At 38.7% G+C, this 25166-nt stretch overlaps 2 protein-coding genes across 3 annotated transcripts in view; one reads left to right on the top strand and one right to left on the bottom strand.

Annotated features, from left to right (window-relative positions):
- The window catches only part of LOC311077572 (polymeric immunoglobulin receptor-like), an 80679-nt gene that overhangs the window by 10338 nt on the left and 45175 nt on the right, over positions 1-25166 (bottom strand). The gene's annotated exons all lie outside the window — the stretch shown is intronic.
- The window catches only part of LOC311077565 (uncharacterized protein), a 166518-nt gene that overhangs the window by 131189 nt on the left and 10163 nt on the right, over positions 1-25166 (top strand). Inside the window, exons 9-16 of one of the 2 annotated variants that reach the window (XM_084106092.1) lie at positions 12370-12675; positions 12774-13088; positions 13169-13468; positions 13537-13839; positions 19747-19785; positions 19933-20028; positions 20170-20216; positions 20319-20559. In XM_084106092.1, coding sequence (XP_083962218.1) covers positions 12370-12675; positions 12774-13088; positions 13169-13468; positions 13537-13839; positions 19747-19785; positions 19933-20028; positions 20170-20216; positions 20319-20559 — 1647 coding nt within the window. Of the gene's footprint in view, positions 1-12369; positions 12676-12773; positions 13089-13168; positions 13469-13536; positions 13840-19746; positions 19786-19932; positions 20029-20169; positions 20217-20318; positions 22659-25166 lie in introns of those variants that run through there. The other variant, XM_084106091.1, reaches the window with a different exon arrangement.

The raw sequence follows: 25166 nt of genomic DNA, 5'->3' as shown, positions 1-25166 counted from the left end.
AGTCTCCTCCTCTTGAGGGTTTTGTTACCTTTCTATACCAATGTACTGCAAAACGCTGACATTATGGCTTACTTGTCTAAAATGAGACGCTATAGGACTGCGCATATCTCCAGTTCGAATGTTACTGCGATGCTCACTAATACGCGTGCGTAATTGTCTGAATGTTTTACCCACGTATGCAAGACCACAAGGACAACGAATTAGATAAATAACATGAGTAGAAGCACAGGTAATGGTACCATGTATCGGAATATCACGACCAGTCCGTGGATGACTAAACGATTTGCATTTGTGTGTAAAAGCACACTGAGCACACTTACCACACCGATAATTACCTGGAGAAAGAGTTGGAATACCTTGTTTTTTACTTGACGGATATTCAGATTTTACAAGCAAGTCACGAAGATTGTTTTGACGTTTAAAGACTAATTTCGGACCATTTTTAAAGACACCTGATAATTTAGGATCACTTGAAATCATATGCCAATGTTTATTTAGGATTCTACGAAAATCCGCACCCAATGCGGAGTACTTCGTCGTGCAAATGGGAGCATTAAGAACTTGCATTTTATTATGTTTTGTTCGCAAACACTGCATTTAGGATGTCTCGTTGAATTTCTTTTTGGCATTTTCGATCCATTCAATACGGTAACCACGATTCAAGAATCTTTTAGTTAAATCATTAGATTGATGAGTGTAAGATTCATCCGTGCTACAAACTCTACGCACACGCTTAAATTGACTGATAGGTAGACTCTTAACTAGAGGTCTAGGATGGAAAACTATCGCCTCTTAAAATGGTATTGCGATCCGTTGATTTTCGGTACAGATCGGTATGGAGTTTCCCGTCACATATATATACTCGAACAATCAAGAAAACTAATGCTTACTGGATCACATTCCATAGTGAAATTCACATGCTCAGTCCTTGAGTTGAGATAATTTAAAAACGTCAACATCTCTGCAGGTGTGGCCTTAGTAATCATAAAAATATCATCAATATACCGTTTGTAAAGCAAGATCTCAGGGAAAAAAGAATTTGACTCATTTAAAATAAAGTCATTTTCAAAAACTCCCATGTACAAGCAAGCATAGTTAGGGGCCATTTTACTACCCATTGCAGTACCTTTAACTTGTAAATAAAAATCGTCCTGAAAGCGAAAAAAGTTGTTAGTTAAGACAGTACTTGCTAAATCCAATAAGCATGCTGTACTAGGTTTTACATCCACAGATCTTTGTGTTAAAAATTGTTCTAAAGCAAGTAAACCTTCAGTATGAGGGATATTGGTATATAAACTCTGAACATCAAAAGTAGCAAGAAGCACATCATCAACAGCAAAGTCAACACCATATAATGATTCAATAAAATCCATAGAATCTCTTACATAAGATGACAACCTGGGTACAAATGGTTTGATATAAAAATCCACATAAGAAGAAATGTTCTCAGTAAGACTACCAATACCGCTCACAATAGGACGGCCTTTCAAAGGGGTGTCTAGTCCTTTGTGAACCTTAGGCAAAGTGTATATAATAGGTGTAATTGGAAAATCTACTTTCAGAAATTCATATTCATTTTTACTAAACTCACCTTTTTCAAAGTGTGACAGTAACTTAGAATCAATGCATGCTTTTAATTTGTTAGTAGGATCAGCAGGTAAGGATTTATAAAAAGCATGATCATTCAACTGTCTGCGAATTTCTTTTTCATAATCTGAAGCTCGTTGAAGTACAATCGCTCCACCCTTATCTGCAGGACGCACTATCACCGTATTGTCTTTGCTAAGATCAAGTAAAGCATCCCTCTCCATTTTTGACATGTTATTGTAGACTAATTTTCTGCTTCCTGCTTTGCTACTGTTCGGACGCTTTTGCCTACTGCTCCGCACTTTGCTCTATCGCTTTCGTTATTATTACATTTTATCACCTAATTTTAACTTCAGTGAATCAGCACAGTGCTCAGAACGCTTGGATTACTATAAAAAAGCAGAATTAGTTTCATTCCTTCAGAATTCACTGAAGCTTACATTCCGAGGAAGAGAAAACTGAACTGCTTACATTCCGGCGGAAGAGAAAACATTCACAAGGATAAGAGAAAATGCGTCCTTTTGATTCTACTTGCTGTACTAACTGCCAAAAACTTTTACAAAGGATTACAGTTCTTGAAACAAAGCTAATGGTAGGATCAAACCAGACGGAACCCACAACAGAGTTTCATCATGGACAAATACAGCGCACAGCCGGTGAGTGTCATGAATTTAATGCTCCTCAACAGAACATACCTAGTGCAGATCGACCTACAAACCGTTGGTACAAAGAGGGGGCAAAACCCAAAAATAGAGACATTAGACTCTCTCAGGCAAAAATAGTTTCATCTACACCATACACAGCTACAAGGATTACAAACACTGGTCGTCTTCCACAACCTATTCATCTTAAGAACAGATTTGAAGTATTATTGAATGAGGAATGCTCAAATTTGTTAAATATGGATGAACACAGACAGCCAGGAGCTCACTCTGATACTAACAGGCGCTCAAGGTCAAGCAGACAGCGGCACTCAGCTCAGAGCGCAGCCGAGGTCAAAACATTGATAGTTGGGGACTCTACGATCAGAGATATCAGCTCGAAAGATACAACTACATGCTGCCTTCCACAAGCAACAACCTCTGACGTAAACAGAGAAATTCAAAACATTTTGATGAAACATAAGACTGCAAATCGACTCATCATTCATGTGGGGAAGAATGATATCCATAAAGAGCAGTCAGAACAGCTTAAGAAGGATTTCAATGAACTTTTTGAAACACTCAAAAGACTGAAAGTACAAACATTCATCAGTGGACCACTCCCAGCAAGAGGAAGTAACAGGTTCTCACGGTTGCTTGGGCTTAATTCATGGCTGCAAAAAACCTGTAATATAAAAGGAGTGAACTTCATAGACAACTTTAATCTTTTCTGGAATCAGAGGCCACTGTTTCAACAAAATGGCCATCTTCCAAACAAACTGGGTTCAAGAGTGCTAAAGGACAATATCCTTTTCTCCCTTCATCATCCTTCTGCCAATCCAATCAACCAGAATGGCACACACTCACCTGGACACAGTTTGAATGACCACAGGACTTCACTTCAGGACTTGAATGGACATGCGGCTGACACATCTCACAAAGACAATGATAACACCATGCAGCCAAAACAACTTCTGCTCACGGACACAACTTCAGCTGAGCCCTGCCCACTGAGCTCACCAGAGTCAGACTGTGACATATTAGAAATGTCACAAGATTCAGCTCCCAAGGACAGCATATTACAGCCTCGAATAACAACAGATTCAGCACCCAAGAATGACCAGGGAAGCCAGGACAGCATATTACAGCCTCCAATAACAACAGATTCAGCACCCAAGAATGACCAGGGAAGCCAGGACAGTACATTACAGCCACCAGTAACAACAGATTCAGCACCCAAACACGACCAGGAAAGCCAAGACAGCATATTACAGCCTCCATTAACACCACAGCCACTCTCACCGCTATCACTATCTCCTACATCCCCATTGATGTGTTTCTCAGAGAAAATGGAAAAACTAGTGTATGCTGGAACCCAATTCGCTGGAAGCCCCCAGATATCAACCAGAAAAACATCACTACCACCAAAGTCTATGGGCGCAGCTCGCCCTCTCCCCCCTCCCCCTCTTCCTCCTCCTCGAGCATTAAGGCCCCTTCCACAACGCCAGGGCCCACAACTTCCACCGTCTGCTCGAGGTGTTACAAAATCAACCGATACCAGCTCCAAGTGATTTGTGCCGGGTCCCCGCTGTGATAACAGTAACTTTCTCAAATGTTTACAGAACAAGCGGGAACCCAGTGTTCCTGTATCATCTGTTCATTCACATGTTAGAAAGTCTAAGGCCTTTAAAAGCCGTACAGCAAACCCATCTAATCTGGTGCCTATCACACGACAAACTAAGATTGTGGACACAAAAAGCAAGACTGTTAAGTTAGCACTTTTAAACATCCGCTCACTTAAAAATAAATCACTTCTAGTCAATGACTTTATAAGCACATACAACCTGGACTTTATATTTCTAAATGAAACTTGGCTAGAAGACAGCTGCAGTGCAACAATCCTCAATGAAACATCTCCTCCGAACTTTACCTTTATGAGTGTCTCCAGAGCTGGAAGGAGAGGTGGGGGTCTAGCTGCTCTTTTTAAAGATATCTATCAATGTAAGCAAATATCATTTGGTAATTACCCGTCTTTCGAATATCTGGGTATTGTGTTAAAAGGTGCTCCACGGATTTTACTTATCACTATTTACAGGCCTCCAAAATACTCTTCAGCCTTTGCTGAAGACTTTACAGAACTGTTATCAATAATTTCCTCAGAGTTTGACAGTTTCACTATTGCTGGAGATTTTAACATTCACATAGATAATGCAGAAAATAATATGGCAAAAGAAATCATTACTGTTTTAAAAACTTTTGATCTGATTCAACATGTACATGGGCCCACACACAATCGTGGACACACTCTAGATTTACTTATCAGTAAGGGTCTAAACATTTCATTGAATGATATTAAGGATGTCGCACTCTCTGATCATTACTGTATTTTCTTTGATTTATTGATCTCTCCTGCCATCGAAGTTAGATCTGTGTATGTCAAGAAGAGATGCCTAAATGAGAACACTAGTGTACTATTTATGAAGGCCATATCCCTAAGACCGAGCATATCTGCTGACTCGGTTGATTCTCTCCTTGATTCTTTTAACTCGAAGGTTAAAAATGTAATTGATGATATTGCTCCTGTGAAAGTCAGGAAGAATGGTAAACAAAAAGCACCTTGGAGAAACTCAACAGCAGTGCAAATTATGAAAAGACAATGCAGAAAATCAGAGCGCATGTGGCGAAAGACAAAACTTGTAATCCACTATAACATCTATAGAGACACCATTCGTGCTTTCAATATGGAACTAGGCAAAGCTAGACAGACTTTCTTCTCCAATATCATAAACAGAAACCTAAATAATACTCGAAATCTCTTCGCTACTGTCGACAGACTAACAAATCCCCCAAGCCAGATTCCCAGTGAAATGCTCTCCGACAGCAAGTGTAGTGAGTTTGCTACCTTTTTCTCTGAGAAAATCAATAATATTAGAAAGGTGATCAGCACATCCTTGAGTTGCGCTGGGGTCAGTCAGATCAGACTACAACCTGAGAAAGTAGTTACTATGTCTGATTTTGAAGAAATTGATGGCAAAATTCTGAAAGAAACCGTTCAGCACCTTAAAACATCAACCTGCGCCCTTGACACACTTCCCACATCTTTTTTTAAAAGTGTGTTAGACTGTTTAGAAGCAGATCTCCTAGAAGTGGTAAATGCCTCACTTTTCTATGGAAGTTTTCCAAACTCCCTTAAAACTGCTGTTGTCAAACCCCTCCTGAAAAAGAGCAATCTGGATAAGACTATATTAAGCAACTATAGACCGATCTCAAATCTTCCTTTCACAGGCAAAATCATTGAAAAAGTTGTCTTCAATCAGCTGAACAAATTCTTAAACTCAAATGGATACTTTGATAATTTTCAATCTGGCTTCCGATCGCATCACAGCACAGAGACGGCGCTCATTAAGATAATAAACGATATTCGCTTAAGTACGGATTCAGGCAAATTATCAATGCTGGTTCTACTCGACCTCAGTGCTGCATTTGACACTGTCGATCACAAAATACTTCTAGACAGGCTGGAAAACTGGGTGGGGTTTTCTGGGACAGTTCTAAAATGGTTCAGGTCATACTTAGATGGGAGAGGTTATTATGTGAGTATAGGTGACCATAAGTCTAAGTGGACGCCCATGACATGCGGAGTCCCTCAAGGCTCGATTCTTGCGCCACTCCTGTTCAACCTGTACATGCTTCCAATGAGCCAAATAATGAGAAAGAACCAAATCTCTTACCACAGCTATGCAGACGACACACAGATCTACTTAGCCCTATCGCCTAATGATTACAGCCCCATTGACTCTCTGCTTCAATGCATTGATGAAGTCAACAGCTGGATGTGCCAAAACTTTCTACAGTTAAACAAAGACAAAACTGAAATCATTGTGTTTGGAAACAAAGATGAAGTTCTCAAGGTGAACGCATACCTTCACTCTAAAGGTCAAACAACTAAAAATCAGGTCAAGAATCTTGGTGTGTCTTTAGAGTCAGACCTTAGTTTCAATAGTCATGTCAAAGCAATAACTAAATCAGCATACTATCATCTGAAAAGTATTGCAAGAATTAGATGCTTTGTTTCCAGTCAAGACTTAGAAAAACTAGTGCATGCTTTCATCACCAGCAGGGTGGATTATTGTAATGGACTCCTCACTGGCCTTCCCAAAAAGACCATAAGACATTTGCAGCTCATACAGAACGCTGCAGCCAGGATTCTTAGCAGAACCAGAAAATATGATCATATCACACCAGTACTCAGGTCATTACACTGGCTGCCAGTTACTTATAGGATTGATTTTAAAGTATTATTACTAGTATATAAATCATTTAATGGCCTAGGACCTCAATACATTGCAGATATGCTCACGGAATACAAACCCAACAGATTACTCAGATCATTAGGATCACATCAGCTAGAAGTTCCAAGAGTTCACTCAAAGCATGGCGAGTCCGCTTTTAGCTATTATGCCAGCCGCAGCTGGAACCAGCTTCCAGAGGAGATCAGATGTGCTCCTACATTAGTCACATTCAAATCCAGACTCAAAACACATCTGTTTAACTTTGCATTTAATGAATGAGCACTGTGTCACTGTTTGTCCGACTGTTTATCCTGTGTCTTATTTTATTCTTTATTCTAAACTGTTTTAATTATTTTTAGTTCTTTCTTGTTTCTTTATTTTAAACTGTTCTTTATTCTAAACTGTTTTAATTATTTTTAGTTCTTTCTCGTTTCTTTATTTTAAACTGTTTTGTATATTCTTATTTCTTCTGATTATTTTTAATAGTATGTAAAGCACTTTGAATTACCATTGTGTATGAAATGTGCTATATAAATAAACTTGCCTTGCCTTGCCTTGCCTTGCCTAGACTTTATATTGCCTTTTATTCTTAAGTACATTTCTTACATCATATTCCACAAGTCTACAGTAAGTATCTAAAGATGAATTTCTGTTCTTAGATGGAATAAAGGTAGATTTTCTTTTGAAAGGGAGACGAGTAATAGACTGTTCAAGAGTAACACTGCGCTGTGTGGTAGCGGGCGAAACATCATTAGATGGAAACGACTGTTCATTTGTGCCGAAGAACTCCCGAAGTCTCAGGGTTCTGAAAAATTTTTGAAAGTCAATCATAGTGTCAAAATCATTAGCTTCAGTGGTAGGAATAAAGGAAAGTCCCTTGCTCAGAGCAGTCATACAAGAACTTGAAAGTGACTTATCTGAGAAGTTCATTAACGTATCCCCTGGTTGCTCCTTGTCATCCGTGGAGGTAGGGAAAAGCCTAAAAAAGTAGAACGATTTTGCCGTCGTCCAACAGGATCAGAGTCAGAATCACATGAGGTTGAAGAGGCCCAGGTTCTATTATCACCTAGTTGTTGGCGCCTACGAGATCCTGCAGTAGCAGCCCGATTCCAATGGGACGTATTAGACTCTGGCTTTCCGTCCTTCCAAAAGTAGATCTTTCCATGTTGATAGTCAGCATTGTCTCTTGCAAACTTAGTACGTTTAATCGCTCTGATCTCTTTAGACAACTCAGCACGTTGACGTTCAAGATCTTTTTTGAATTCTGTGAGCTTGCTTTTTGTCACCATTTCACCTAGTTGAACCTCCATTTTCTTAAAATCCACTTTCGTTGACTCAAGTTGTTTGGTAGTCTCTTTGATCACCAGTGCCATCAAGTCAAATGAGCAATTATTCAATATCTCACACCACCGGGTACAGAAGTCCGGATTTTGCAGACCAAAAGCAGGGGCTTTTTTGCAGACGTAGACCTCTTGGTATAATTTTCTGGCGGAGATAATCGCTCAGGGTAACTGCATGATTTTTTTTTTAATTATTATTATTAATTAATTAATTTTTTTTTTTTTTTTTTTTTGGATTTGTCACATGAGCTGTATTTGTCACATGACATACATGACTTGTATTTGTCACATGAATTGTATTTGTCACATGATTTCTTGGGTGTGCCTGATTAAGGTGATCACCTGTGTCTATTTAAAGTTGTCTTCATTACTACATTTACATTGAGCCTGATGAAGACCTGAGGGTCGAAACGTTGCTAAAATAAACTCTTTTGAAGCAGTATTTTTCAGTGTGCGGACTTCACACTTCTTTATTTTGTCTATATTATTTAGTTGTCCTGCACCTGCGCCCAATCTGGGTGTTTGGGATGTGCACACCATTTTTGTATTTTTATATTACTATTAACTCTTAAATCCTATATTTCTTCTCCTGGTTCAGTTTTGCCACTGTATTTCTTTTTAAGGGCCTTGTTTTAACCTATGGTTTTAACACTATATCCTAATCCCACCAAAACCACACACACCAACCCACACTACACACACACACACACACACACTTTACATACACACACACACACACTTACACCTACGCTGTCCTAGTTATTTGTGTGATATGATGAGTAAAGTTACACAATCTCATTTTTACACCACTTCATTTTAACATCACACTAAACGTCACTTCAGAATTAAAATTGGTAAAATTACTCACCATGCAGCGATGAACATCGGAAATGAAAACATGCTAGAATCGACGTCATGACTTCACGCCACTAACCAATGAGAAGAGATGTTGGCGGGAAGAGACGTGCAGCCCCGCCTCGATCGACGTCATCACTTGCCACTAACCAATGAGAAGCATTGTGGGTGGAGCTGCACGTGCAGCCCCGCCCCAGGTTCACCCCCGCCCAAATCTGCAGGCTGCAGCCAGGTGCTTCTCCATACTCTCGCCAGATGGTGCTAATCTGCTTAAAACATTTTTTTTTTGAAGGCCTAGACCAGGGTTCACCAATCTCGGTCCTGGAGGGCTGCTGTCCTGCAGAGTTTAGCTCCAACCAGCTCCAACACACCTGTTTGAAAGTTTCTAGTATGCCTAGTGAGACCTTGATTAGCTGGTTCAGGTGTGTTTAATTGGGGTTGGAGCTAAACTCTGCAGGACAGCGGCCCTCCAGGACAGAGATTGGTGAACCCTGGCCTAGACTCTATATTAAACTAAAATACTGCATTATAAAAAAAATAATAAAATAATACATATATATATATCATTTTTTTATAATTTTCAATGGCAAAAATAGACCATACATATTGCATAAATATTATAATAAATAATATATAATTTTATATATATAATAAATTCAATAAAATTCTCTCAAAATACAAAATTAAAAAAGAAAAAATATTATAGAACAAAAATAAATTGCATTGGTTTTACTGGGATGGAGGAAGTTTCATTTTTAGGTGTCCGGTCACTTCTGACCGGGAAGGCCCAGGGTGTGACTCCGAAACGAAGACTGTCTGAGGATTAAGCTAGGGGCTTAAAGTGATCCTTAAGCTAGGGGCTATCTTTACTAGCATGCATACTGTAAACATTCTTTATTCCTATAAAATAACCAAAATCGAACAGAAATCACACACACAAACCAGATATACTTGATATACTTGAATCCTGCATTTATTGGCTTCTTGAATCAGATGAAGAGATGTGTTTAGTTTTGCTTGTCTCGTAGCTCAGAATGAGGAAGTATACGCAGACAGTGTTATTGCAGAAGGACAGCCTTATGGTCATGTGGTTCACGTGGTTGATTGACAGCTTTACAAACTAATGATATCGCACTGATGCAGTAATAGCATAATATGAAAGACTTCGTCTTAGGTTTAACAACCTATGAAACTAATAATGAACAATATAAAACTAACACGACATAAGCTTAATTTAAAATGGCTTAGGAACTATTGGCTATTTAGAGGTGGATAAACGCTATTGTGTCTGGCGCCCTGAGATCACTTGGACGTGGCTGTGTTACAAGAGGTATAAACGATATAAATACTGTTCGTTTTCTCACACAGACAACTCATTTCGTGTCGTAGGCCATCAATGTGTACTTACGATGGGGAATTGTTTAATTTGGACGATGGGGAATTGTTTTAATTTGGACTCTGTGCATGCTCTTTGAGACAGTGACCACAGACCTGCATTATCTGACTGAGACAAGAACGGTTTGACCTAAAAATATCAAAATTGAAACTACTGCGGAAAAGAAGACACCTACATCTTGGATGCCCTTGAGGTAAGCTAAAACATACCAAAATTTAATTTCAAAGTGAACTATCCCTTTAAATGTCCTAATTTAACCACTGCCTAATCGTGGCCTAATCTAAACCCTGTCTGTGAAACCAGGCCTAGAAGTGCTCTTATATCAGGAGTAATCTCTTAGAGATCTTTCACAACATCTAAAGCACATTAGATCCCCACAGTGCGTCTGTATGCCCAATTACCGGAAATGTTGGCATGTTTAAAGATGACTGAGGTCCACTAAAACTGTTTCACACACGTTCTCTGTGGTTTTCATGATCAATGCAGGATGAAGTCTTTACACCCTTCTGTCACTAATGTATATGTTTATATTAATATACGGATGTGTCCTCTGTCATCTGTGTTTCTCTGCTTATCTTTCACACATATCTCATCACTCTCCGCCCTGTTAGCAGTGCAGATCTGGGTGGAACCGTTAGAGAATAAGGAAGAAGAAACGTGAGAAAGACTGACGGAGGATCTGTGCACTTCTAATGATAGTGACTTACATCGCATTCAAGAAACACATTTGATCAGTTCTTGCTTTCACTGGATCGGGATCGGATCTGGTTTTTCTCTGGATATCTGAGACTGAAGTCAATCTGGAATGAAGGCTGCCATCATCATCTTCATCTTCATCACCCTCTGCCTGATCTCAGGTCAGTTCTTCACTGCTCAGTCTGGGTCAAATAATATACTATATTACCCAGATTGATGATATATTATAACCCAGAGCAAATAAACTTGTGTTTGGCAGGTCAAGTACTTTGTGTCAGAGTGTTTGGATGCACTGGAGGGAGTTTAATGTTCAAGTGCATGATCTCAAACCAGAGAGAGACTAATGATCAACATAAAGTGAAGTATTTCTGCAGAGACAGGAGCTGTAAGATGGGCATCAGTACTGATGTTCAGAGTCGATGGGTTTATAACGGGAGATTCGCTCTGTATGATGATGAAAACAGCAGATTCTTCACAGTGTTTATCAGGAACCTCAGCAGAGAGGATGATGGGGAATATACATGTGGAAACAATCAGACATGGAATCATTATGTTACGTTAGTGGTGAGTGAAGGTACGTGTGACTCTTTATAACTTCCTACAGCAATTATTTATAGTACTATTAAAGGTGCAGTACGGAAGATTTTGAGTAAAAATGAACAAAAATGAATTGCTGAAAAATTTTTAAACCGTTTCCATGCCTTACACTGATTCAAAATGGTCAGATTATAATAATAATCCATAGTTCGAGCTGTCAGGTTGGATTATGCAGGGAAAATGTCAGTTTTATGTTGTGTCATTCTTCTTTGCATGTTTCCTCTGTAAAAAGAAAAAATATATGTAACTTCCGTGTTCAGATTACATTTTCAGATGTGCGTTTTTCTGTCAGTATGTCTTGGCGTAGGATGTCACGACTCTGATCTCAGGCAACTATAAATATACCTAAAAACAACCACAATACACATTAAAAGGAAAACACTGCAAGGATCATGACATTGTATGTTTCACACAGAGATGGCGATAGAGAGGACAAAGTTCCCTAGTGCACCTTTAATAACACTAATAATATTTTAGATTTAAGTTCATCTCACAAGGTTTTGTTGAAATCATTTTCAGAGTCTCGTTGTGGGACGTCTGTTATCCGGGACGGGTATCTTGGACAAAAGACGATCACTTTCCGCTGTGAATATGATGAGAAGTATAAAACACACACCAAAGTTTTCTACAGACTGAACGAGGATCCTGTCCATGTTCTGAACAGTTCACGATCATCACAATCATCTGAGGAGAAGTTCAGTCTGTCTGACAGTCATGAAGATCATTTTACTGTGACCATTAGAGATATTTCTGCAGCGGACGGTGGAGTTTATTTATGTGGAGTGGAGAGATACGGATCAGATCAATCAGTTACTCACATAACCTTCATTAAAGAGATTCAGCTGAATGTTTCTAGTGAGTTTAGTTTCTTTTAACTAAAGAATTCTTACAGATCTAAATAAGAATGTAAATCCCTCCTGACTTTTAATAATGTAATAAATCAACAAATAAATCTCATTTTGCAGGTAAAATCACGTCTGTCCAGGTTCAGGCCTACTCCAGTAAATCAGTCTTCATCACGTGTAAATTTCCACAAAAATTCAAAGGAAACAAGAAGTTTATCCAGAAAGATTCATCACAGAAGATCTTCGTTGATGAACAGAATCAGTGGGTTCGTCATGATAAAGTGCACATGTATGATGATTCCAGTGAAGGACGTTTGAAGGTTTTCATCAGTGATTTAACCGCGGCTGATGAAGCGACGTACAGATGTGGAGTGAATATCCCTGATCATGATCTGTTCACTGAGATTACACTGACAGTAAATCAAGGTAAAGAGCTTCTGGGAGGACCTTCATTTTAGAGACTTAAAATAAGAAAGATAAGGTATTTTTATATTGTATATTTTTCATTGTTTTTGTGTGTATAGTTGATCATTTTCCTGCATCAAGCAAAGCATCTGCTATTATTGGTGAAAGTGTGAAACTCACCTGCAATTTCCCCGAGAAACACAACGAGACCTTCACACACATCTGCAAAGAGAACAAGGAGAAGATCTGTGAAAGCATCAGTTCATCAGAGAAGAAACGCTTTGAGTTTTCTGCCGGTCCAGCAGGAGTTTTCACAGTGAGCATCAGTAATGTGAGCGTGAGAGATGCTGGAGTTTACTGGTGTGGAGCCGAAACCAGAGACACACATCTGACTTCTGTCTCGCTCACCAATCAACATCAACTCACTTTAACTAGTACGTACAGTGACCATAAATCAAATACCATATGCATATATTACAGCATATAAATACTTCTCCTTTTCTTTGACTATTAGTGCCTCCAGTGGTCGGACGTGAAGGAGATTCATCTGAGATCAAATGCCCTTATGATGAAAACCATTCAACAGAAGTAAAGCATCTTTGTAAAGGAAAGTGTTTCACTGAAGATGCTCAACATATCATTCGATCCGATGAAGCCCATGTTAATAATCCAAAGATTTCAGTAAAGGATGACACTGAACTCAATCTCTTCACTGTGACCTTGAGTGACCTGAGAGCAGAGGATGCTGGGATATACTGGTGTGCAGTGGAAGGAGCGTTTAACCGCATTGAGCTCATGATCGTCCTGAAAGATGGTGAGAGTGTTTTCTGGGGATCATCTCAATGTTTTCTGTCATCATCCTCATGTGTTTGTTCTCTCCAGCGCTCTTCACTCATGAAGCGTCTGTCGGAGGATCGGTGTCCATCAGCTGTAAGAACATCAGGAGTCAAACACAGAGGCTTTTCTGCAGAGGAGATCAGCCCAACATCTGTGTCCGAGACGGAGTTCGTGTTTCATCCAGTACGAGAACAAACGGCCGATTCTCTCTGACGGACGAAACCTCAGCTGGAGTCTTTACTGTGGACATCAGCAATCTGACAGAAGAGGATTCTGGGAAATACTGGTGCGCAGAGGAGACTTCTGGGTCGTTCGTATTCACTGAAGTTCATCTACATGTGACTCAAGGTAAAACATCTTTCAGTACAATGGTGACCACAAAAAAATTAAATTCCAAAATAATAGAAAATTAAACACTAACAAATCTCCCACTATATTAATATTGAGCAAAACACATTAAATAACTGTAACGGGTACTTGGGACTCGCTAGCCAATATTAATATGTCATTAATATTAGCTATAATAAATAAATTAAATAAATAAAATGGAAATAAACAGTTTAGGCTAGTTAGGTCACAAAAGTCTAAATTCGGCTACAGGAGCCAGTAATAACACAGAAACATACATTTAATTTTAGTACAGGTACCATGTATTGAAAAGTGATAAAACAAAATATTTACAAACAAAAAATAATTAAAATAGAAAAAGAACCCAAAATATTTACAGACTACAGTTGAACCAGTTATAGTGAAGTGCACTTTTTGGTTATTGTTCAAATAAGATATGACAATAGAACAGGAAGAGATAATTTGGGTTGAATGGAGTTGTTACTCACGACAGGTGGTGCAGAAGCGGGTGCAGCTGGATTAGAAGTTTGATTCTCAGTCGCGTTAGGCAGCGATAGGGATTGAACAGTTCTTGCGAGCTTCTCTGTGAGAGTGGTTCATTTTACCAGCTGTTGCTGATGGGCAGTGAGTACATTAGCTTGATTAGATACCTTGGAGGCCAGTCGACTGAAATCTGCTGGATCCTGCTTGGGTGAAGTCTTCTGTGACGGAGAGGCAGAGACGGTCGGATCCATTTGCAGATATTTATTTAAGAATTACAAACTCAAAAATGACAGGGGTAATCCAGAATCGTAGTCAAACAAGCAGTAGTCAGAGGCAGGCAGCAAAGGTTCACAAACGAGATCAGAGTCCAAGTTCAAATACACGAGATCAAGTCTAAACACTGAGTAGCAAGAGATACAAACTGAGACAGAGGTTTGGTAAAACAAGACTTCACAAATGAGAACAGAACAGAACAGTCCAGATAAAGGGGAGCTGAGGGTGCACAGGTGAAACTGATGAAATCATAATGAGGTGATGAGGGAAATGCAGGAGAGAGGGACCTAGTGAAACCAGGAGGAGGCGCTGTCGTGCGTTCCGTGACAGTAACTCATTCCATGAATGTATGTGTTTATATGTGTGAACAGTGAACATACATTCACATTTATATAGGAATATGAATGTGCAATACATGTACACAATAAAGGATAAACCTTTTTGATTATTACATGAAATTATGTTTTTGTCTTAATTTATAAATGCTTTATATACTGTATTAACATATCGCAGTATATTGAAAAATATAAGCACTAGTTTCCCATATTATTTAATATATGGGAATGTAATATATGTAGTATATATAAATAATATTCCCATATATTTTTTGTTTCGTATAGATCATGCTCGAGTCACACACAGACTTCAACATTCAGCATGCAAAACACAACCATGGTAAAAGCATTGGTAGCTTTACTAAGTCAAGAGTAAACCTAAAGTAAATGAAAAATAATGAATGAATGAATGAAGTAATGAAAAGTAAAGTACTCTCAGTTCTTTTAGTTACTAGAACTCTTGTGTAAGTGAACTATACTAAAGCTTAGTCAGTACAACATACTATTCTTATTTTACTTGGGTTTTTTAAGGCAATCGGTTTGCATGCTTTTTTAAGTAAGATTTACATTAGATTTTACAGTGTAAAAATATGGACCAAATTTACTGTTAATAAATAATTTTCCATATTAATGTTCTAAGGTTAAAGGAAATGTCTGTAAACTTAATGAACAATGTCCTGGCAGAAAATTACAGCACCATTTCTGGTTCTCTGCAGCTTTTCTTCTTACAGCGTGTTCATTTTTGGGTGAACTGTCCCTTTAAAGCAACATGCTGTGGTAAAGTCTGCAGATTCAGTCTGATGAACATGAAAACCACAGAGAACAGGAACCAAAACCATAGTAAAACTTGTGTTTTAGTTTTTCTTAGTTTAGTAAGGTTCACAGAGAAACCAATTCTGTTTACAGATGTGCAGAAATAACACTCACCTTACTGTCATTTCAGACACACTTTTTATTGTTGTTTTCTGATTCTTGATCAGATCTGAATTTAAATCGTTATGCACTGAAAAGATGTTCTTGGCTCATACTTGATATCATCGGATACGAATTTGCAATTAATCATACATTTGAACATTCACATTGTTGTTGAACTGAATCAACACTGAACTGAATTGAGCTGAATACTGACTCTATTGTCTTTATAAAGCTGCTTTACGGCCCTCATATAATCATTGCAACATCCTTTTGTTGTCTTCGCTCAAGGGTAAAAAGAATTCTGAAATACCTTTGCAGTGATAAACTGTTAGATGTCCCGACACCAGACACATTTACATGTTTCCTTCCCAGTCAACACGTGAGATCATGTGATCAGTAATAGTGTCAATAATATATGAGCTCACTGTGAACTGAAAATGTTGAGCAGGATGAGAAGAGGCGGTTCAAATATCACTGGGGGGAGATTCTACTTCCTGTTTCTCAACACTTTCACAGTGGTGTCACATGGTCAGCTCACAGTACGAGTGTACACCCTGATATACGCTGAGGATACACTTTTAGCTCACTGTGAACTCAGATTGTGAGCACATCACGAGTATCCTGGGAGCTCATGGTGAGATCACTGTGAGATCAAATTGTTGACTGGGTTTTAATTAGGGGTGTGCTGCAGTGCACGTTCTATCAGTTGCAGTTCTATGCCTTTCACCAACATCCCAACATGCAATGCAAGTACGCAAAATTGAGGTGTGCACGCTAGATGTCGGCGTGTTAACAAGATCATATACATTGCTCGTGAGATTTAGCAACACAGTGACGATGGAAGAAAACACTGAGGAATTGGTCCCTAAAAAAAATGCAACATCGGTAATATGGAAATGGTTTGGATTTTCCACAAGAGACAATGGCGCAAACAACAGTTATTTGCAAATGTTGCAATAATAAGATTCGCATGTCGGATGGCAACACGACGAATCTTTTTAACCACCTCAAAAGAAAACACCTGAAAGAATATGCTGACAGTCAGACTGCTCAAAGTCGTAGATCCACGTTACGAGATACCCAGCCGCAAATATGTTTCCGCCACGGCCATGTATATCTATATCTTATGGTCTAGCCGCACTTCAGAACCATATTTAAGTCTATTAATTTTATTGATGACTGGAAGTTGTGTAGTGCGTGTCTTGAAATACTTCCCACAAGACCACATGGGGATTATTGTCACTGGCATTTAGTATTTTATAATAATAAATAATTACTAACTACATTAGGAACACTGAAGTTGACTGAACAGGGTTAAATTATGAGATTAGTATACAATATAAATTGCATTATTATATTTTTTTTTTTTTTTTTTATATACAAACAATTATGCTATTGTAGCACAATATGTTTGGTTTCAATAAAATATTACAATTGAAAAATATAAACATTTACATAAAATTTACAGTGTGCTCTATGTAATATAATTAACACGTTTTTTTTTTCGTTTTTTTTTAAATGGGGACATTATGGCTGTTTTGCGGCTCAGTAATTAGAAAAATAGTCTTAAAACCAACATGGAAAAGAATCGTGATAAAAAAAATCATGAATCGTGATCTTTTTTTTTTCTGAAAAAATCGGGATATGATATTTTTCCATATCGCCTTTCAATAACAAAACAAACATCAAACATTACAGCAGTGAGAAAACAACAGCTCAGAAAGCATCTGATCACAGCGATGTTTCACCAGCTCTGCAATTCAGCACTGCAGTCATGTCACGTTTATTAATATAGCACGTTATTAAACAGTATTAAACATGAAAAACAGTGTCAGCTTTTCTGTTTCTTCATGTAATCCCAGGTGGACTGGATGATGGTGAGATCAGATCTATGTGGATCAGACCGGCTGTTGTCAGACTCCTTCTGCACACAAAAATCTCACTGGATTATTACAATTAATGGCATAATTAATGTTTGGAAATGTAAACTGATATATTCTACTTAACAGAAATAGAAAAATAGAAATAACTGGATTAAAACCAATATGTGGGATACTGGAATACTGAAATTGAATACAGAACTTTGCAACATTAACACTGTTATTTTCCAGTTTATAAGTGTGAAGCTGATTTAAAAAGCAGTCGGGATTGTATAAAGCAGTGGTTCTCAAACTTTTTTGGTAGCGCCCCCCTTTAAACCTTTAAACAAATCTGGGCCCCCCCTCCCAAAAAAATTAAATAATATATATATACATATATATATATATATAAGCGGAAAGTTTTTTTACAATGAAATATGTGCAATGATAAACTTACAAGTGATTTAGGAAATTATTGAAGGCCTGCTTTCTGTATTTCTCCTTGAAAATTAAAAAATTACAAAATAAAATAAAAACGTGCAATGAAAAACAGGAATAGTTTTAATTTGTCATGTCATTGAATCAACAGTAAGAGAGAATAATAAACCAGAACTTTAACTTTTAATTTATAATTAAAAGTTAATATATAGCAGCTTTGGAGAGTGCCTCACGAGCAGACATGGGCAGTATTTCAATTAAATGTATTTTAAATACGTATTTAATTACTTTAGTGTATTTTGTAATTTGTATTTTGCAGGTGTGGAAAAAATAAAATGTAGTTTGTAACAAAATATTTTGAGGGAGTGTATTTAGAGTATTTCAAATACTTAAATACTTAAGAAAAATCACCATATGCTTATCACCATAGTAAATGATTTTGCCATATTTTCGGTTTGATGTTGGCAATGGTGGCAATGTCCAGGTTAGATGCACGAAAATCACGTGACACCCTGTAGACCGGGCTCCCTCCAAGAAGTGAATGAGTTTTGAACACTGGAGAAGAAGTGGCGCTGCTCCTCTAAAAAATGGCATTAAAGAGTTAGTTCACCCAAAAATGAAAGTCACTGGAGTCACTTGGACTATATTAACGATCTCTTTAATAACTTTTCTGGGCCAGCAAGTTATAATGTCTTAGAAGCCTATGGAGGAGTGATCCAGCTCTCAGATTTCATCAAAAATATCTTAATTTGTGTTCCGAAGATGAACGAAGGTCTTACGGGGTTGGAACAACATGAGGGCGAGTAATGACTGACAGAATTTTCATTTTTGGGTGAACTAACCCTTTAAGATTATTGTGGGAGTATTTTGTATTTTCAAAATACTAATTACTTGTATTTTATTTAAATACATTTTTCACATCAGTATTTTGTATTTTATTTTGTTACATTTCATGAGCCAGTATTTGTAGTTTGTAACAAAATAGTTTTTGATGTATTTGTGCCCACCTCTGCTCACGAGCTCAGCTTCTGGTTGGTCTTCTCACCAGAGCGCGCACAGCAGCGGAGTGCCACGTTCACAATAGCAGCTCGTGATTCGGTCCGCTGAAGAGGTTTTTTTCTTTGGCGAGCAACTTCTAGGTTGGGCTTGTTCCAACGGTCTGAAGAAGAACGATTCAGTGTAATTGCCGTTCGTTGCCGATTTATAAAAGAAGAGCGCTATCACTACCGCTTTCACGCACTTGAACGCCGTAGTAACGTAACGGCTGTATTTTTTTTTTATTTTTTTTTTGCAGATCTCCCGCGCCCCCCCTGCAGTAACCTTGCGCCCCCCCTGGGGGGCGCGCCCCACACTTTGAGAACCACTGGTATAAAGCACTAGCCTATATGAATAAATGTGACTTGACATGAAACGGGTCACATGGGCACTTTTATGGCTTTTTTTGTCCTTTTGGGAGCTTGACTAGTTGCTGTCTGCTTTCAATGTACAGAAAATATTCTTCAGATAATCACATTTGTGTTCCACAGATGATCTGAGGAAATAATGACTGAATTTGTTCCTCTAATAAATTTGACCATCGGCGCTCTATGATTGTGTATTTTCAGAAACAACGTCACCTGACCCTGAAACAGAAATACCCCAGGGTAAGTCTGGTATATCCGTTTCGCATTTTGAGTTTAAAGTTATCTCATGATATAAACAAGCATTTAAAGTACAGCATGTGTAAGAATGTAGTTGAACGTAACATTCTCACCTTGTTTCTCTGTGAAAATCCCTTTGTGTGATTTCAGTTTCCTCTGTGATAGTTGTGGTTTCTGTGGGTTTGATCCTGCTGGCTGTGTGTTTAGTGCTCATGTTGCTCAAAATAAAATACAGCTGTAAACATGGTGAGACACACACACACACACACACACACACACTGCACATTTAGTACATCTGAGTGTGTCGCCCTCTGCTGTTCAGAAATACACACACAGTTAAATGATCTCTCATTTTCTCAGTCTCAGATGTGGCTCTTGTTCACACAGGCATCATTTCATCATCAGACAGAAGAGAGACCGGAGATCATGAAATGGTGAGTTTCAGAACTGATCTGTGCTTCATGATGTCAGATAAGCATGTTTGCTGTACCTTTAAACTGAGACTTCATGTTTGGGGGATTTTGCTTCTCTTACAGGGTCAAGACTCAGATCCCACATCAACTCCTCTATATTCGACAGTCCAGTCACCCACAATCCCCTCTGATTCACAGAATCCACTTTACTCAACAGGCCAGTTACCCACAATCCCCTCTGATTCACAGAATCCACTTTACTCGACAGGCCAGTTACCCACAATCCCCTCTGACAGGGTCCTTTACGCATCTGTCAGTTTCCAGAAGCATGAAGAGTCTCTCAGTGACGCTACAGTCTCCTTCAGTAAGAACGAGATTCACTCTGATTATGCATCTGTCAAACACAGCAACACACCAAACTATACTTACCATTAGAGTTGTTTTTTACTCAAATCTAGAACCGTGTCAGTCACAGAGAATAATGACTGAAATAATCATTCAGTGTCATTGAACAGGTTATGGATCAGTTATTAGAACAGTTTATGGATCAGTAATTTGAACAGGTTATGGATCAGTTATTAGAACAGGTTATGGATCAGTTATTAGAACAGGTTATGGATCAGTTATTAGATCAGGTTATGGATCAGTTATTAGAACAGGTTATGGATCAGTTATTAGAACAGGTTCTGGATCAGTTGTGACACTTACAGGTCACTGTTGGGAAAGAAGCTGAAATGTTTCTCTCAGAGACAGAAGGAAACATTGACTTCTCCTGAAATGTTAAACTGATGACAGAACTTATTTTTAAAAATAATCTTTAATCTTTGTAAGCTTCAGTTTACCAAAAGTGACGCATTATGTTGTGAGCAATAAGCCAATCTATCATGCAGAAGAAAATAAGCCTTATTTACAAGCCTTCTCCACTAAGATTTAAATGTATTTTAGAAATGTGCAACTCAATTGAAGTGGGTTTACACACAACCATTGCTAGGGTTTACAAAGAATGGTATGAAAAGGGAAAAACATCCAGTATGCGGCAGTCCTGTGGGCAAAAATGCCTTGTTGATGCTAGAGGTCAGAGGAGAATGGGCCGACTGATTCAAGCTGATAGAAGAGCAACTTTGACTGAAATAACCACTCGTTACAACCGATGTATGCAGCAAAGCATTTGTGAAGCCACAACACGCACAACCTTGAGGCGGATGGGCTACAACAGCAGAAGACCCCACCGGGTACCACTCATCTCCACTACAAATAGGAAAAAGAGGCTACAATTTGCACAAGCTCACCAAAATTGGACAGTTGAAGACTGGAAAAATGTTGCCTGGTCTGATGAGTCTCAATTTCTGTTGAGACATTCAGATGGTAGAGTCAGAATTTGGCGTAAACAGAATGAGAACATGGATCCATCATGCCTTGTTACCACTGTGCAGGCTGGTGGTGGTGGTGTAATGGTGTGGGGGATGTTTTCTTGGCACACTTTAGGCCCCTTAGTGCCAATTGGGCATCGTTTAAATGCCACGGCCTACCTGAGCATTGTTTCTGACCATGTCCATCCCTTTATGACCACCATGTACCCATCCTCTGATGGCTACTTCCAGCAGGATAATGCACCATGTCACAAAGCTCGAATCATTTCAAATTGGTTTCTTGAACATGACAATGAGTTCACTGTACTAAAATGGCCCCCACAGTCACCAGATCTCAACCCAATAGTGCATCTTTGGGATGTGGTGGAACGGGAGCTTCGTGCCCTGGATGTGCATCCCACAAATCTCCATCAACTGCAAGATGCTATCCTATCAATATGGGCCAACATTTCTAAAGAATGCTTTCAGCACCTTGTTGAATCAATGCCACGTAGAATTAAGGCAGTTCTGAAAGCGAAAGGGGGTCAAACACAGTATTAATATGGTGTTCCTAATAATCCTTTAGGTGAGTGTATATTTAAAAAATGTAATTACATTACTTTTAAACAAAAAAAAGTAACTAATTACATTGTAACTTGACAATACTGAGCAGCAGAATACATTTCAATCTACAAAAGAACAAATTAAAATACTGTTAGTAACTTGTATTAATGATTGTGCTTGTGTTCTGCTTTGATTTAGCAATATGTTTGTATTATTCTCATCATTTTCAATAAAAGTCTCTGCGGAATAAATGTATATTTATGCAATCCCGCCGCCGCATTCATTAATACAGTGTATACTTTTTTCTTGATATAGACGAAAGAATGGAAGTGAAATGTGACAACATGCCCCACCTAACATGTGAGGGGCACATTGTAACATGACCATGTGACAGCTTAAAATGTTATCTGATCTAATAAAAAAAAATATCTAAGACAAACTCAAATATTTTGTCACTAAAATACAATTCTTAACTTTTTCATATAATGGCATTTTTTAAATAATTAAAAATAAAATATTTTTTTGACAACAAACACACAGCAAAACACAGCTATACAGCATAGTTCAAAACAAAATAATAATTAATAATTTCTAAACACTGACTCAGACTCTTTATTCACCTTTTTCTCATGGTTTCTCAATAGAATTCATAAAAGTATTGAATAGAATGGAATAGAATAGTAACGCAGTGTTACAATCTTACAATCCGCCAGTAGCGGAGATAGCGTGGGTGCTTGGGTGCAGCCGCCCCAGGACCCCGTGCCAATTAGGGGCCCCTCAAACGCCACCAATCTTGCGTCACTGGACAGGACCGGTGTTCTTCTTGATAGCATTCTTTAAGCGCAAGACGCGAGAGAACACGTCTGCATGCCTGCTGTTTTCTGTGCTGCGCACTCACAAAGCACGAAAAGAGCCGCCTCTCATATAGTGCACGGACACATCAAAAAGCACAAACATGACCATTGTAATTAAAAGTAAAATTTCGTTATATATTGCAAACGTATGAAGAAATTGTGTTGCTTTGGATAGGCTATCTCATGCACAGGTTCGGAGTTTACAATGTTGGCAGCTCCGTTATAGCTCCGTTACAGTAGGCTATATTTGGAGCATCTGAATGTGCAGAATCTGTCCATGGTGCTGAAACATTTTTACTTGACAGGCAAACTGTTTTCTTTGTTCGTCAATACAAACTTGTCAAAAAATGTGGCTTTTCTTTGTGTTTTATTTAACATATAAGCTTACTTGGCTCAACAAGTGACACATTATTACAAATGCATTCATCAGATATTTTACTTTTTTTATCGGTTTTAATTTTAAAATGACTTGGTAGCAGAGGGCCCTATGATGAAGCTCCACCCCCACTGTACTGAGAGTCTAGCTCCGCCCCTGCCTGCAGCGCAACTGGGATTTAAACCCGACAAGTGTTTTCTGCTGGTTAAAGAACCATATCAACTGTTGAATAAGAGATATAATAGGGTGGGAGAGGGGGTTTTCCAAGATGGCGACCTAACCGCTCATGTTTTACGAGCGCGTGTGCAAAAATACAAAAGTTAAGTGACTGACTATATTTAGATCCTGGGCAGAGTCTCGATGTGATCAATCGATTACCCATATGTCTACACGGGATAAAAAGAGAGCAATGAAGGCTGCTAAACAGGCAGTTGCAACAGGTTCGGCAAATCCTCTCGTGTCCAGCTGTCATGACTACGCTAACTCGGTAGGCCAGCTGTCTTTGATGGCCTCTGAAGATGATTTTCCCTCCTACCCGGCTACACCATGTAAGCCTCCTGCATCTAAAAAAGCTCTTCTGAGAGATGATTATGCGGGCTCTCCATCTAACTCGGACATTGTTGATACCCTCTCGTCTCTGATCAACACGAGATCGGACGCCATTGAAAAAATGGTAGGTGAAAATACCGTGAAAATAGAGGGTCTAAAGATGACAATCGACTTCGCCTGCAGAGAAATAAAGGATGTGAAAAAAAGGGTTGAAACTGTGGAGAAATGCATGAAGAAGGAAGAAGAAGAGGTCGTTAATCTTAAAGTCAGAGTCACAGAGCTGGAAAACTACTCTAGAAGATGGAACTTGAAACTTTATGGAATTCCGGAATCGATTGCGGATGTTAAGATCGAGACCATTCAGATCTGCCAAGCCATACTTCCTCAAGATCAGAATAAATTGGCGGCGGCAATTGACATCGTACATCGACTAGGAAAGAGGCAACCGGGTGTGACAAAACCAAGAGGCGTCATACTTCGTTTTCTTTCGCGATCATATCGGGATGCAGTCTGGGCCGCGGCGAAGAACAACTCCTTTTTACGCGAAAAGGGCCTCAGATTTGCTGAAGATCTTCCACAGGCTGTTAAGGAGATCAGAGCAAAATTATGGCCTGCCATTCAAAAGGCACGTAGTGAAGGGAAATCGGCGTACTTTGTCGGGGCGCGTGCCTTCATCGGTGGCGTTGAACTTCGTCTACAACAGACCGAGGAGGATCAGCGGAATGCAATAGCTGGCGAGGACATTATGTCTTAATATTAATACCCGTTTCGTATGTTGCCCGTCTGGGTGCTTTTGGGACGTTTCAGTTCAGGTGAAGATTGCCTAAGGTCTTATTTGCTCAGCGTTAAATTGACTTCACCTGTCACTGCTGGTGTTGATGCACCGTGCTCAGTTTCTCTCAAGGATACTTACTTTCCGTTACAAAGGTGACATTGGGTTTTTCTTCTTGATTTTTTAAGTTTGTTGTTAATGTCTTTTTCGATTTTATCTTTAAATTCCAGAGGATTGAGACATATCTTAAAGCGTAAAGCTCTTTTTCTGTTTTTCAAGCAATTTAAAACCGACTTTTGTTTTGTACAAGAATCACATTCTGTTCCTGAGGATAGCAAATTTTGGAGATCGCAATGGGGGAGTGATGTATGGTTTTCCAATTGTTCTGAACGTTCAGCTGGTGTTATTACTCTGTTGAATCGTTTTAATGGCAATGTTTTACATTCTGAAGGGGATTGTAATGGTCATTTTCTTATTCATGTTATATCTGTTAATAATATTACGATT

The sequence above is a fragment of the Abramis brama genome (genome assembly GCF_963993115.1).
Source record: "Abramis brama genome assembly, chromosome: 2".
In the NCBI taxonomy this organism is placed as follows: Eukaryota; Metazoa; Chordata; class Actinopteri; order Cypriniformes; family Leuciscidae; genus Abramis; species Abramis brama.
This window is presented reverse-complemented; position numbering and strand designations above follow the sequence as displayed.